Source organism: Borostomias antarcticus (genome assembly GCF_949987555.1).
Source record: "Borostomias antarcticus genome assembly, chromosome: 10".
Taxonomy (NCBI): domain Eukaryota; kingdom Metazoa; phylum Chordata; class Actinopteri; order Stomiiformes; family Stomiidae; genus Borostomias; species Borostomias antarcticus.
In genome coordinates this window covers 21,508,050-21,522,156 of record NC_140243.1, presented here as the reverse complement: position 1 = coordinate 21,522,156, position 14,107 = coordinate 21,508,050, and the positions used below count along the sequence as shown (strand labels likewise).

Here is a 14,107-nt window from a genome sequence, read left to right as displayed (position 1 = left end):
ATGGTGAAGCATGGCATTGACAGGGGTGGCTATGGCTCAGGAGGTAGTTGGTCATCCAATGATTGTAGAGTCGGCGGTTCGAATCCCGGCGAATTAAAGGTTTACCTTCCAACAGGATAACAACCCTCAGCACACAGCCAAGACAATGAAGGAGTGACCTCAGGAAAAGTCTGTGAATGTCCTTGAGTGGTCCAGCCAGAGCCCTGACTTGAATCCGATTGCATATCTCTGGAAAGACCTGAAAACAGCTGTGCGCTGATCTCCCCATCCAGATCTGTTGAGAAGAATGGGAGAAATACCCCAAATACAGGTGTGCCAAGCTTGTACAGTAGCGTCATACCCAAGAAGACTTGAGGCTGTAATCACTGCTAAAGGTGCCTTAACAAAGTAAAGGGTGTGAATACCTACAGTATGTACAGTACATATGATATTTCCTTTTAACTTTGTCATTATATGGCATTGTGTGTACTGTAGATTGATGAGAAAAATGGATTTAATCCATTTTGGAATAAGGTTGTAACATAACCAAATGTGGAAAAAGTGAAGGGGTGTGAGTACTTTACAGGTGCACTGTACAGAGAAAGTGAAACCCTGTATGCCATGTTGGTGGTCCTAATCAAAACCTTATAAATACTCATCAATATCCAATATCCTATCAATACCTATCACTACGTTATCGATGATACCTAATACCAGTGAGGCTACAGCTCAGTGCATGCTGGGTACAGCGTTGTGAATGAACAGCGGGGAGGTGAGAAGCGGTCGTTTCAGAGGAAGCGTTTTTAACATCCTGCCACCGCTGTGTTCATCTCTGTCACGTGGTCCAAGGCTAGCGCTCTCAGCGGTGCTCCCTGGAAGAGCTAGCTAACTACTCAAGCAGTAAAATGCCTGTTATGCAAAACAGGAAGTCGTCTCCAACAGAGGAGGAGAGATTGGATGGCTTTTCCCGTTGAATTAGCTCATCAGTATTATATTTCAGGAGCACAGACGAGGGGGGAGGAGGAGCCTTGCGCTCACACGCACAGTTACATAACCATACGACAGCTACTGTACGACGCTCACAGCTGCCCGCGCTGCCACATCTTGAGGACTCTCAGCCCCACAAACAAGAACTCATCAAGCATATTGTGTAATCAGAAGCAAGACGATCAGGGACATTGTGTGATCAGCGGCAGTTTGATCAGGGACCCAGAGTTCATGTTTTCTCTGTTGTCATCGAGTACCTAGCCTCGTGGTTCACGTCCTGGGACATTCTGAATTCTTACCACAGTCCAAACGCTTAGACAATCTAGTGCCTGGAAGATGAGTGTGTCTACAGGGAAACAACAATCCTCTTGTCGACAAGAGGATTCAGAACAGGAACTTGAATCCACTCAATAGCGTGTAATGGCTGACATATTTCAGTGTAAGCTCTGTCGTCAGAGCACAATCTCACACAGTGAGAACACCATACTAAATCTTCAGCTGAGTGCTACCGTATGTAGAACCATGTGTGACAGTAGTGGAAACACCCTCTGTAAAAAGGTTCCAGATATACACTTCCTCAGGTCAGACATAACTGTTTTGGGTTCCAAAACAGAACCTTACAGACCTGAAAAGGGTTCTATCTGGAATTTGTTCTCTGAGGGTTCCATGACTGTTACAAATGTCTCTCTATACACTAGCACTCCTGACAGCCATGTCTAGTGAACCATGTGGTCGGTCTGAAGGAAGGTGGTGTGAGAGACAGCGTCGGCATTGTCAGCTTCCTCCCAGTGTGAGTCATCATCAGTAGAGCGTATTTAGATCACACCACAGTTGCGACATGCATGTAGCCAGTAGCATCCCAACACATTCACATGAGTCACTTCTGCAATGGCGTTTAACATGCTCATGACATCAGATTCTTTGTCATGTCCCTTGCTTCAGTAACGCTGTGCATGCACCCCCTTAGTGTTTGCTCATTTGTACAGGGTCACAGAAAGAACACAGAAGTAGTGGGGCATTGAAGGAATAATAGGAACTGGGTCTCTAAAGGGAACGCACATGTTTGGGATAAGAAGAATTCTACCAGCACTCCTAAAACCTAACCCCACTGTGCTCTAATGTTCTCCCTTGGTTCTTCATCGTGACCTCACTCATGTGGGGAGGTGACGTGCGGGGCTTTGAATGTCAGAGGGATGGAGGGATGGACAATAAGGACGATGTTAGCGCTGCTTCAACAGTACAACCCGATGATGAGGAGGGGGTGTTAGCACTGCTTCAACAGGACAGCCTGATGATGAGGAGGGGGTGTTAGCACTGCTTCAACAGTACAGCCTGATGATGAGGAGGGGGTGTTAGCACTGCTTCAACAGGACAGCCCGATGATGAGGAGGGGGTGTTAGCACTGCTTCAACAGTACAACCCGATGATGAGGAGGGGGTGTTAGCACTGCTTCAACAGTACAGCCTGATGATGAGGAGGGGGTATTAGCACTGCTTCAACAGTACAGCCTGATGATGAGGAGGGGGTGTTAGCACTGCTTCAACAGGACAGCCTGATGATGAGGAGGTGGTGTTAGCACTGCTTCAACAGTACAGCCCGATGATGAGGAGGGGGTGTTAGCACTGCTTCAACAGTACAGCCTAATGATGAGGGAGGTATCTGTGGACTCCATACTGGTTCTGTTTAATTCATGGCTTTAATTCATTTTGTTTATTTATTTTCACACATAAAATGAAAGATTGACAAGTGCAAAAGAAAGACAAGCGTGCAGGTGAGATAGGAAAACCAAGGTTCCATGGTGCTTCCTCCCTTAGGGTGAAGGTTTTAAACTCCAACAGTGGCTAGCCACACTGAACATGTACAGAAGGCACTCACAGACTCAGTCACTTTGAATAAAACTCTCTCGCTAAATGACTTACAGAATATCAAAGATTTACTGTGACTGAGTGTGCGTCAGAATAAAGTAGGTAAACAATGTAACACGCTCGTTCAGAGGTTAGGTTATTTTTTGATTAAACTTTAGTGGAGTAAACACTTTCGACCTTTTGAACGCTATTTGCTTGCGTAGACGGGAGAAAGAAAGGATGCATGCAGTCGCTCTGACCACGGCGGCTCTGTTGCCACAGAAACCGAATATTTCTACCTCAGCCACAGACGAGAGTGGTCCCTTTCTGTCAGCGTATTCGAGTCTATCTGTTATCGAGCAAAAACTTGGAGCCGGCAGCAATATTTCACTGTGAGTGTACGCCGTACATTACATGTGACAAACAAAAGGAATCTTGAGATTAGCCAGATCAGAAGGGTCCGGAGCACCTTGAGGTTTATCCTGGGTTTCACTCATAGCGCTGTCAGTTTGCGCATAATCTGTCATTCCTGTCACTCAAACTCACTGCAGTTAACTTAAGTAAGAGTGAGTTGGCGTGAATATATCATTTGGTGATAAAGCACACACTGTAACAGTGAACAGTGATATCTGAACCAAAGCTTATGTCACAACGTATCCAGAATCTAAAATGCGCTGGTTACAGTTGCCGACTCTTTACGAACGACAGAAAGGTCGAAGTCACGGCACAATTACACACACTCTCCTACACAGAACATCCTGTAGCTGCTCCTCATTTGAATACCTCACATAGCACAGAGGCTCGTCCAAAATCTTGTCAGCCAACGCCATCCTACACTGTACAGGAATAGGATGCAGGTTTCGTTTCCTGCTTTGGGAACATCTTGACCTAAATGAAAATGCACGCAGCAGAGCGATCTGCCTGATGAGGAACATTGCGTTCGGCCGAGGGTTGAGATCGGACCGTCCCTGGAGAGCTACTGTGTTCCAAGCAGCTTTGCTGAGCCAGCGTCGTCGACGTGGTGCCAAGACCCAGGAGCGACTGCATGCATCCTTTATTTCTCCCGTCTACACAAGCAAATAGCGCTCAAAAGACTCAAGGTTGAAAGTGTTTACTCAACTCAAGTTTAATCAACAAATCAAAACCTCTGAAAGAGCGTGTTTGAGGAAAGAGGAGTAGAGTTAGGGAGGGAGGGAGGGGAAGGAGAGGGGATTGTGTGAAGTGTGGAGGAGGGCCATTAGAATGCATCTTTAACAGTAACGCTAGATGAAACACCGTCTCTCCGAGGTGGTCGGAAAGAGAAAGAGCATATTTGAGAATGTCAGCTCAGCGTAGCAGCTGAGCCCCAGGGGCTGCTGGGAGCTGAAGTCATTGATGTCCAGGGCTTCAAAGTGCCAGAGGTATACAGTATTAGCTGATGAAAGCCAGTAATCCTCCTGATAAACATCTAATATTCAGGAGTCCTAAGTGATCCAGGGCAGAACCCAGCACTGCTGGACAGGACTGGCTGGGTAAACAGTTTGGAGGTACTAGCTGTGTGAGAGGTGCTATGACCCCAAGTTATCTGGCCAAATGGTTCAAATCAAAGCAGTTTTCAATAATACTCAGAACACTGGGAGTATACTCAGAACACTGGGAGTATACTATGGATCCCTTAAAACACGATTTCATGATTTCCCTGGATAGATGCTAATCACTGAGGTAAAGTTATGTAAACCATGCGAAACATGTTATGGTATTACTGAAATGTCAGTAATCAGATAATGTCAAACATTATTAGATTTTTCTCCAATTTGATAAACTTTGCTCCAGCAAATCCAAGCCTTTGTTTGTTTACCTATGGCTTGTTTAATCAGCCTCCTCTCAAATTAACAATGCTAATTAATGACCAAACCAAAGCTGGGCAGTCATTCATGTTTCTCACTTGAATCCCAATGTTCTGCTTTCTATTAGTTACTTAGTTACTCTCTCTCTCTCTCTCCCCCCCCTCTCTGATATTTCTAGGTTGAGAAAGAGAGATAAGTTAAAGAGAGAGCTAGCTTCCTTATAATCATAGCCATTAAACAGTGACCGAGCCTTCAGTAGTCTCCTGAATTAAGTCTGTGGGCCCATGATGACTTACGCTTTTACCGCGTCATAGTCATGCTAGGACTGTAACAATACCTCTGAGTCATTGATATGGTAAGATAAGCACAGGTTATCTACTGTAAACTCTGATTATATTAATACACATGGGTGACTATTTTAGGTGAAACAGCATAGCACACAAACAATATGACCTACAGTATAACCGGCCATGTAAAGGCTGAAGCCTGTACTGCCCTCAGTGTGTGTGTGGGGTCTTCGAGGTTAGTGGTGATTTGATCTCAGTGTGATCCACTGGAACACAGGATACAGGCTCTGCTGTAATGACCATGATCAGAGCGGCTCTGCTGTAATGACCGTGGTTAGAGAGGCTGTGCTTTGATGACCACGGCTAGAGAGGTTCTGGTGGAGGCCGGCCAAGACATCACGGCCAACCTCTCTCTCTGCCAAAACACAGACTAGCTAGCTGCTCCCCTAATGAGTCCATTAATGAGAGCTCTCTCTCTGTCTCTACGCAATTCACATGGCATAATTGGCATGCATAGCCACAATACCTAAAACTACAGGAGAAGGCACTCAGGGAGGGCAGACTTCCACCCATGATGCATGTCGTCAGCATGTGCAGTGACATTAGAGTACTGATACCTACCGAGGCGACAAATGTCAAAAATATACTAGTGACTTGTCACCGTTGCAGTTCATAAGCAGCTGGGTTTGACGCAGCTGGGTTTGGCCGAACGGGAGCTCTTCAGCTCTGCTCTGTGAAGTATTTTAGCTACGTACCTAGCTAGCTAGCTAGCTACAGTAGATATGACAGGTCTGACAGCAGTAATCTAGCTAGCAGCGAGCATAAAACGCAGTTGATCTTCGCCGTCATGCCAGGATTAAATTATTTTGGTCCTAATAACCGCATTATAGCTAGGTAGCCATCTATCTAGCTGAATCAATCCTTCCCAGCATGCTATTGATTACGTTAAAACTAAGAAGCTAACTAGCCATGGATGCATTAAACATTGCGAAGTAAGTGCCCGTATGTGCCTGTCGGGTCTATCTGGCAATAAAATGTATTATTGTGGATCTACCCCTAAGATAGATCATTTGAGGATCCGCCCCATGATTTGGATCCACTCACAAATGTAATGGGTTCTACGTTGGCCCAAGCTACACTCCAGGTTTCATGAAAATTGGTCTGGTATCTTTTTTGCGTAATACTGCTGCTGACTAACAGACAAACAGACTAACTAACAGACCAACACAGGCCACCGACATAACCTCCTCTGGACTTTGTCCCGGAGGTAAAGAGAGACATGAGAGGATATTAAGATAGATGAGAGCGTAATTAAGTATATAACAAGGTGGATAATTATAATAATAATAATTATTATTATTATTATTATTATTATTATTATACTTGTAGAAGTGATAATAATAAAGTTTGTTAAAATAATTTAATATTTACAGTCCATTTACTGTACAGTAGCATATATGATACAAGGGTCTGAAGTGGAGTGTGCTCACACTCTCTCTCCTCTCCATCTGTGCTTTCTTGCTATACTAAGGCCACTGAGTCTGTACATAGTTAAGATGCATCTCTGGAATTAAAAAAAAAAAACAAAAAAACAATTTTAACAGGGTGTTACGCTTTTCTGTTCAAGTATTGGTAGCAATCTAATTTGTTGATATAATTTATTCTGTTTTCATTAGAAGAATAGAAAACATGGATGGAGGAAGGGAGAGACATCACTTGGGTGTTTTTACTTATATCTTCAGTTAACAAATAAAAGTACTTTTCATGCAAAACTTGGTTAATTCCATTCTAGTGTAGGAACTAAAGTTCAAGACTCAGATCCTTGGATTTAAATTAAATCAAATAGCACAGTAGCACTGGTGCCTGAATGATTGGTACGTGAGCCTAATTGAAATAATTAAAGAAGTAATAATCAAAGCTCATTGATTTTTGTTCCATGTTAATGTGCGTGTCCCGTCTTAAATTGTCTTCATAAGACAATTCTCTCGATTACATGGCAAGCGTCCTTGGGGTCGATCTCCTCCTTGTAATTCCCCTCATTAAAGCCCTATATCTGACACACAGCGTGCCATTTGTCTCTCAAACGTAATCTGACGCTAGACGACGGAATGAGGGCTTCATCTGGGCTGTGACCCATTTCTTCCCAGTGGAAAAGAAAAGAGAAGAAATAGAAAGGAGGATGGAGTGTGTTTGAGTTGGGGGGATCTGGAGCACCACAGTAGGACTGGTCCCATGAAGCGAGCGCACGCTGAGGTCGGCTGAGAAGACATTTTAAAGTCTCTTTAAAACGCTGTGCGAATGCTGACAAGAGTCCCGGAGATCTCCTGAGCATCCTGGATGCTATAATTAGTCATGTTCAGGTCAGGTCAGTCAGACTCTTTTTTAAAAGAAGGCCAGAGCTTTTCAAAGCACTGAGAGCCTGAGAATGCTGAGGCACCATGGAGATGTGAGCTCATCTCTGAGGCTGAAGGAGCAACACCATGGAACAGGCTTTCACCTTTTCATCCATTATTGACTACTCATTGATCAATGACACTTTATTCAAAATACACATTTCCCTTTTCAATGATCACAAAGAGATGTAAAGCAATAGAGTTCTTCGATGGTAGTGAATCTGTAGCCATCCGTTTTACCTTCAACCCTTACATTGGAAACACCCGTACCTAAATGCTGTCCTTTTTTTCCCTCTCCTCTCCTCTCCCTGCCTCTCATCCACTCTCTTCTCCTCTCCTCTCCTCCTCTCTTCTCTCCTCAACTCCCCTCTCCCTCTCCTCCTGTCCTTGCCTCCCCGTCTCCGTGGCGATGGCTGACAAGTGACTTTACGTCCAAAATGAAAAACAGGCAGATCGGCCCGGCGTCGTCGGGCGGCAACATGACCAAGAGCAGCAGCATCGGCGGCGACATGTACAGCCTGGAGAAGACGGACGGCAGCCAATCGGACACGGCCGTGGGCATGGCGGGCACCGGCGACAAGAAGAGGCGCTCCAGCATCGGTGCCAAAGTGTCGGCCATCGTCGGCATCTCCAGGAAGAGCCGGAGCACCTCTCAGCTCAGCCAGACAGGTAGGCCGGCCTCTCTACCTCCCTCCCTTTCGTCCGCCCGGCCCTTACGACGCCCCGACGCCTCTGTCCCTCACAGGCCACCGTACTGACATCCCTTTACGATGCTACCTCTCTCTCTCTCTCTCTCTCTCTCTCTCTTCCTTCCAGTTCTGTTCTGTTACAGGCCTCGCCAGAGAGGGCTCTGGAGCCGGACCTGGGCGCTGACAGGAGGGCTAGGAAGGCGTGTCTCTCTTATCCTCACCTCTTGTCTCTCTCCTATAGAACGCAGGACTCCTCCTCCAGCACATTCCACCTACCTCTCCTTCTCCTCCTCTTTGCTTGGTTTGCCGTTTTGCTCTGACTGCTGTAACACTCCTTCCTTCCCCCGTCGCGACAGTCGGTGTTGCAGGTGGCAGACGTAGCCTCGCTCAACCGTCGCAATGGTTCCGGAGTGACGGCGGTGTGTCCGAGATGTGTCAGTCGGATTTAGAATGGCCGTACACACACACACACACACACACACACACACACACACAGTATACGAACACATGCTTTATAGTAAGTTGATTAGAATTTGATGAGCTGAGTCTGGATCGGGGGGGATCATGTGCTTCAGGGGCTGACCTGAGATTAGCCATCCGGGATCAATAACTCTCTGGCTGTGTCTGTGTGTGTGCTTGTGTGTGTGTGTGTGTGTGTGTGTGTGTGTGTGTGTGTGTGTGTGTGTGTGTGTGTGTGTGTGTGTGTGTGAGTGTGAGAGAGAGAGAGAGAGAGAGAGAGAGAGAGAGAGAGAGAGACAGTGCAAATGAGACAGTGATTTAAAGATGCATCAAGCAGAGGTGTGGCGCTGCTGGGGGCAGATGTTAAGTAGCGACCTTCCAATTAGCATCAAGGCCAAGTGAATCTCCTCCTGCTGGAGGTCAGGGAGGGGCAACATCCTGGTTATTTATCCTAATAGATAACACCAAGATGAACATTTCCATCAGTTGCACTTCAATCGTAATCCAGTTGGCTTCCCCCCTTCAAACCAGACCTGGTCCATAACCATGTCGCCTCAAGATGGTTGAACCAGACCGAGTGGCTCTAGAAGGCGGTGAAAGGCAGCACGTGTCTCACTGGCCCAGATATCAGATTGGGGTCGGGTCTGTTTGTGTAAAGGCCAGACTCCTCCTCTGCTGAAAGTGGGGTCAGATGTAGACTTAACTGCCGACACAAGACGCCAGCTGCAGAACGCTGGTCTCTCTTTAAGACTTGACATATTGGATCTTCAGTGATGGGAAACAGTTGTTGAACTCTCCACATATTCAAAATTGCCAGTTACGTGTGACATGTACAACGAAAACCCACTCTGAAACCTCTTTCTCCGGCTGATGCATCTGAACTGGTGACAAAGGAGAGGTCAGCCTTCTGCACACCTCAGATTCCAATCATCGGAGTCTGAATTTGACGCAGTGCGGGGCGTCTCGGCCGGCGGTCGACTGTGAGTCATTGCGGGGGGGGAGGCAGGGGGTGACTGGGTGTGTGTGTAGAAGTGTGTTGGCTCACGTGGCAGAATCTCACCCATCTATGTTGGGCCTTACCCTATCAACGAGCCTTTTACCCCCCCCCCCCCCCCCTCCAGTCTTCTAACTGCCTTTTTGAAATACCTAAATATGAAAGAATAGAGAGTGTATAATGCAAAAATAAGAATTATTTTATGCCTAAAAATATGCACCCTATGTACCGGACAGTATCCCACACACTGACCATTGCTGTCTGAAGAAGAGTTTTGTACTCGAAACGCGTTGCAAGTGGTCTGCATGATACTAAAAGCCTAAAAAGCCCACTGGGAACGCTGTAAAGGGTGCGTATTTTTAGGCATAAAAGAGTTATTATTTTTGCATTATACACTGGTTTCCCTCTCTATTTCTTATTGGACTCTTGTCTTTTTGGGAACCTTACCCTCCACTTTTTTTGTTTGAAAGTTCTAAAACTTTCAGCGTTTTCAAGACTCGTCAAATCTTACGGAAAGATGGACGTTCTAAAACGAGGCTCTCATCACGTCTGTTGTATCTGAACTTGGCTTTATGGTTTCGAAAACATCTTTGCTTGTCTTTCACCACCAAGTGCTTACTTTGGATCTGATGTGCTCACTTACGCTGGTCTACAGTACAGTACACTACTGTACCATGAAATGTGTTTTTGTTGGTTTTCTGTATGTCGTGTTTGTTATTTCTTCGTACAAATTTGGTCTGCTATTGTCTTTTTATTGAGGTTCTTCTCCAACATGGACACACACACACACATATACACACACACACATATCTTAAATCTAAGTGCATATCAATATTTCACTTCATGCTTTTAGGTGATTCAGAGGGAGCGTATCCTTCAAACCTCTGTCCTGGTTCTCCACCAATGGCAAGGCTGAAGTTTTCCCTCTGCACCAATCGGCTGCTCTCTGGCCTACTTTGTTGTGGTGCACCCTGGGGGACTGGACGTGTGTGTGTGCAGGGGGGTGGGGGGTAGTAGCTCCCAGTTGGGCAGTAGCAGGTACCGTGCGCACTCCTCACGTGCGCACTCACCTCCAGGCTCCTTTCGAAGGCGCCTGATCTGAGAGCAAACACAACACGCGGACGCGTCCACACGCACGTCCTCTGTCAGATCGGGGGGCCCTCGCGCCGACGCTGACCTTTACAGAACGCTCGTTCCTCCGAGGGATACAGATGTAGGCCCATAGAAAAACAAGTGCTCATTTGCATGCTGAAATGTCACAGAATGCATTTGCGCCGTCACGTTCATGTCGGCGACCAGGTATGCAGAAATGACAGAATGCACCTTTAATGAAGGGGACTGCGGCGCGAGGCCTGGACTTCAGAAGAGTGTGTCTGTGATGGCGGAGTCAGCCACTGCTGGGATTGAGCACGCTGGGCCGACAGAAGGCTGAGGTGTGGATGTAAAAGTTTGTTGGTTTGAGCAGATCGCTGTCATTAATCAAAATGGGATTAAAAGCTACAGGGATTCTCAGAGCTGGTGCGATGCTGGCGCGTGTGTGTATGTGTGTGTGTTTTGGTATATTGGTTGACAAGAAGGAGTTGCACGTGTGTGTGTGTGTGTGTGTGTGTGTGTGTGTTTGCCAGTGCATCTGCTTTTGTGTTCGCATGTGTGTCATGTGTACTGTTAGGGTAAGGCACCTTAGAGAGACCGAGCTCAAACAGACGATTGACTTCTAGCATTCGATTGCTCCGCATATCTGCTCAGACAGATATCTGCCACAGTGATTATCTGCCACAGTGACCTCAGAGGACCGTCCCTCCCACCCCTGGTACTGGCTCCACAAACGCTGAGTCGGGGAAATACAGTAAAACACCACGCCTGCTCCCGTCTACGGCGTGAGACCCGGTAGAAAACCACGTCTCTCTATGACCTCATTCATCGTTCCAGATCCTCTGCTCTCCAACATTGCGCCCCGAATGAAACGTGGCTCGGGCGGCGGTCACGTTGACAGTGGTCAGTCGGTATCTCTGGGTGGGGTGGTCATGAGAGCTGCAGTGATGAGGGTGAACGCGGCCCGGCCTGTTCTCTACCACTCTGATGCGTCGCTCCCGTGCTTCACCATAGGGGGCGCTGTGGCGACTGCTTCATACTCTACATCACTCAGGTGTTCATAACGGGGCCTTTGAGCGTTGCTTTCCTCTGCTACCTCAGCTTTTGGGCTTCTACGTTGCTTTGCAGAGGTTATGTTCTTGCAGAGTTTGTGTGTGTGTGTGTGTGTGTGTGTGTGTGTGTGTGTGTGCGTGTGTGTCAGCAGAGCTTCTACTCTTCTCTGGTGGTCCTGCTGGGTCTTCAGGTATTCTGAGATGAGCTCCTCTAGAGGAGCATTAGACAGAGAGGTGATGTTGCTCCATACCACAGCTGCTAAGGTACCAGGGGGGCTTGCAGTGTTACTCTCTCTCTCTCTCTCTCTCTCTCTCTCTCTCTCTCTCTCTCTTCTCTCTCTCTATATTTCTCTTTCACACACACACCCCCTCTCTCTCTCTCTCTCTCTCTCTCTCTCTTTCTCTCTCTCACACACACCCTCTCTCTCTCCCCCTCTCTCTCGTTCTTCTCCTCCTCTCTGTACTCCCTCCCTGCCCCTCTCCTCTCATCTTCGTACCTTTCTTAACCCCCGTGCCCCCCCCCCTCCACACACACACACACAGACACACACCTTCCCCTTCCTATCCTGTAATAGCCCCTAGCTGTGGTCTCTCTGCATCCAGGAAATGCAGTCGACAAAGAGCCCAGCGGACTGTGCCTCTCCCGCACCTCATTCAGTTAGAAAGGCCGAGGTATTGAACAAACCTGCCTGGCCAAAACAGGTCACCAGTGGTGATTAGCCAATCACAGCCCAGTCATGCTCACCCTGGCTAGATTAAACCCAGCAAGGATTAGCACCATGTGAAGGCAACAATTAAACCATCCTCGTCCCTCTCATTTGCATGTCCTGGGCCAGTCAGTCCAAGTCTATCAGATAATGACTTCCTCTCATAAGCCTGACATCGCCTTGACAACAGGGCAGGAAATCACTGTCTGCTGTATCCTCCCATTTCTGTAGCCAATTAGACGCAGAGGAGAGGTGTTGATGGTCGATGACAGGACCCGGGAGAAGATTCACGCAGCTGGACAAAGAGCCGGAACGGAGGCAAACCATTATTCAAGTGGACAGTCTGACCTCAGAGCAGGGACATGTTAAGAAAATACTACTGTGCGCCGAAAAGTGAGGGAACAGCCAAAAATCCCTCTTATCAGCTCCACAAACCAAACTTTCTCAAAGTGGTGTGTGTTATCTCCCAAAATGATCCTGTACTGTATGTCCAGCTCAATAGACATGTGGTCTGCCCCCGCTGTGACCTCCAGGCCTTTTCCACAGGGCCAGTCTGACCTGGAGTTGGCTGCCTGTTGGTGCAGCACTGTGTGTGTGTGTGTGTGTGTGTGTGTGTGTGTGTGTGTGTGTGTGTGTGTGTGTGTGTGTGTGTGTGTGTGTGTGTGTGTGTGTGTGTGTGTGTGTGTGTGTTGCATGCAGTACAATAGCTGAACTTTGAGCTTTCGACAGAGGTGATTCATCTTGTGCGGAGTGAAGCGCCTATCTCAGCACACACACGCACACACACACACGCACACACACACACGCACACACACACACACACACACACACACACACACACACACATGCTGGGGCCTAATTAGTCTCAGAGAGAGGGGCCGGTGAGACAAGCAGATCTCAGGATGATGCATGGAGCCCCAGGAACACGGTAGCCTAGCCCGCGGCTGTCTCCAGCTCTCCCTCCCTCTGTTTTTCTCTCTCTCTCCCTCTCCCTCGTTCTCTTTCTCCCCCTGTTCACCTCTCTCTTTCTCTCTGTCCCTGACTTCCTGTATCCCTGCGTCCTCTCTGTTTCTCTCTCTGTCCCCATCTCTCTTTTTCTCTCTCTCTGTCTAGCTCTCTCTCTCTATCTCTGCCCTCTCTTTACATATTTCAATCTACTTCAATGACCCTCTTTCAACCTCCCATTCTCTCTCTCTCTCTCTCTCTCTCTCTCTCTCTCTCTCTCTCTCTCTCTCTAGTATTCTCAGGTGAGCTGGCCCTGCAGTGGCCTACATCTGCATGGATGGACCCTCTGTGTTTACACTCAAGAATTATCCCTCGCGGTCTCGCGATCAGGAATGACGCACTTGCATTCACTGTCATCACTTAATGTATACAGAGCAGAGGCCTGTCTAATGTGCGCGTGACAGTCAAGATGGAGACCTCTCTTGGCTTGCATGCTGTTGTCTCCCCGAGGCCCATTCATCAAGTCAACACCGAGACTCATTTTCACTCCCAGTCTCATGTTGTTCTGTGTTCCCGACAACGGATGATAATTGAGTCTGCAGGTGTGTGGGGGATGACAGCATCCACGCTACCTCAAGATAGATTTGAGAGAGTTGGCGAGCTGGCTGGTGAGCCTCAAAAGACTGACTCAAAGAGATCATTAGGGCCTGTTGGTTTGCCATTCACTGTGCGGAAGGCTAAGAAGAAGTCTACTGCCCAGAATCCAATTAGATGAAGACATTATTCATCGAGATGACGAGGTGCTCTGCACTGCGTTCATCATACTCTCTTATGATTGTAGCGGTCTCATTCT

General features: G+C 47.5%; 1 protein-coding gene across 2 annotated transcripts in view; it reads left to right on the top strand.

The window, feature by feature from the left end:
• Positions 1-14,107, top strand: part of rims2a (regulating synaptic membrane exocytosis 2a) — a gene marked incomplete at both ends in the record, with an annotated part of 159,999 nt that overhangs the window by 133,243 nt on the left and 12,649 nt on the right. For both annotated transcript variants that reach the window (XM_084443733.1, XM_084443734.1), the window contains one exon: positions 7,738-7,985. In XM_084443733.1, coding sequence (XP_084299859.1) covers positions 7,738-7,985 — 248 coding nt within the window. The remainder of the gene's footprint in view (positions 1-7,737; positions 7,986-14,107) is intronic.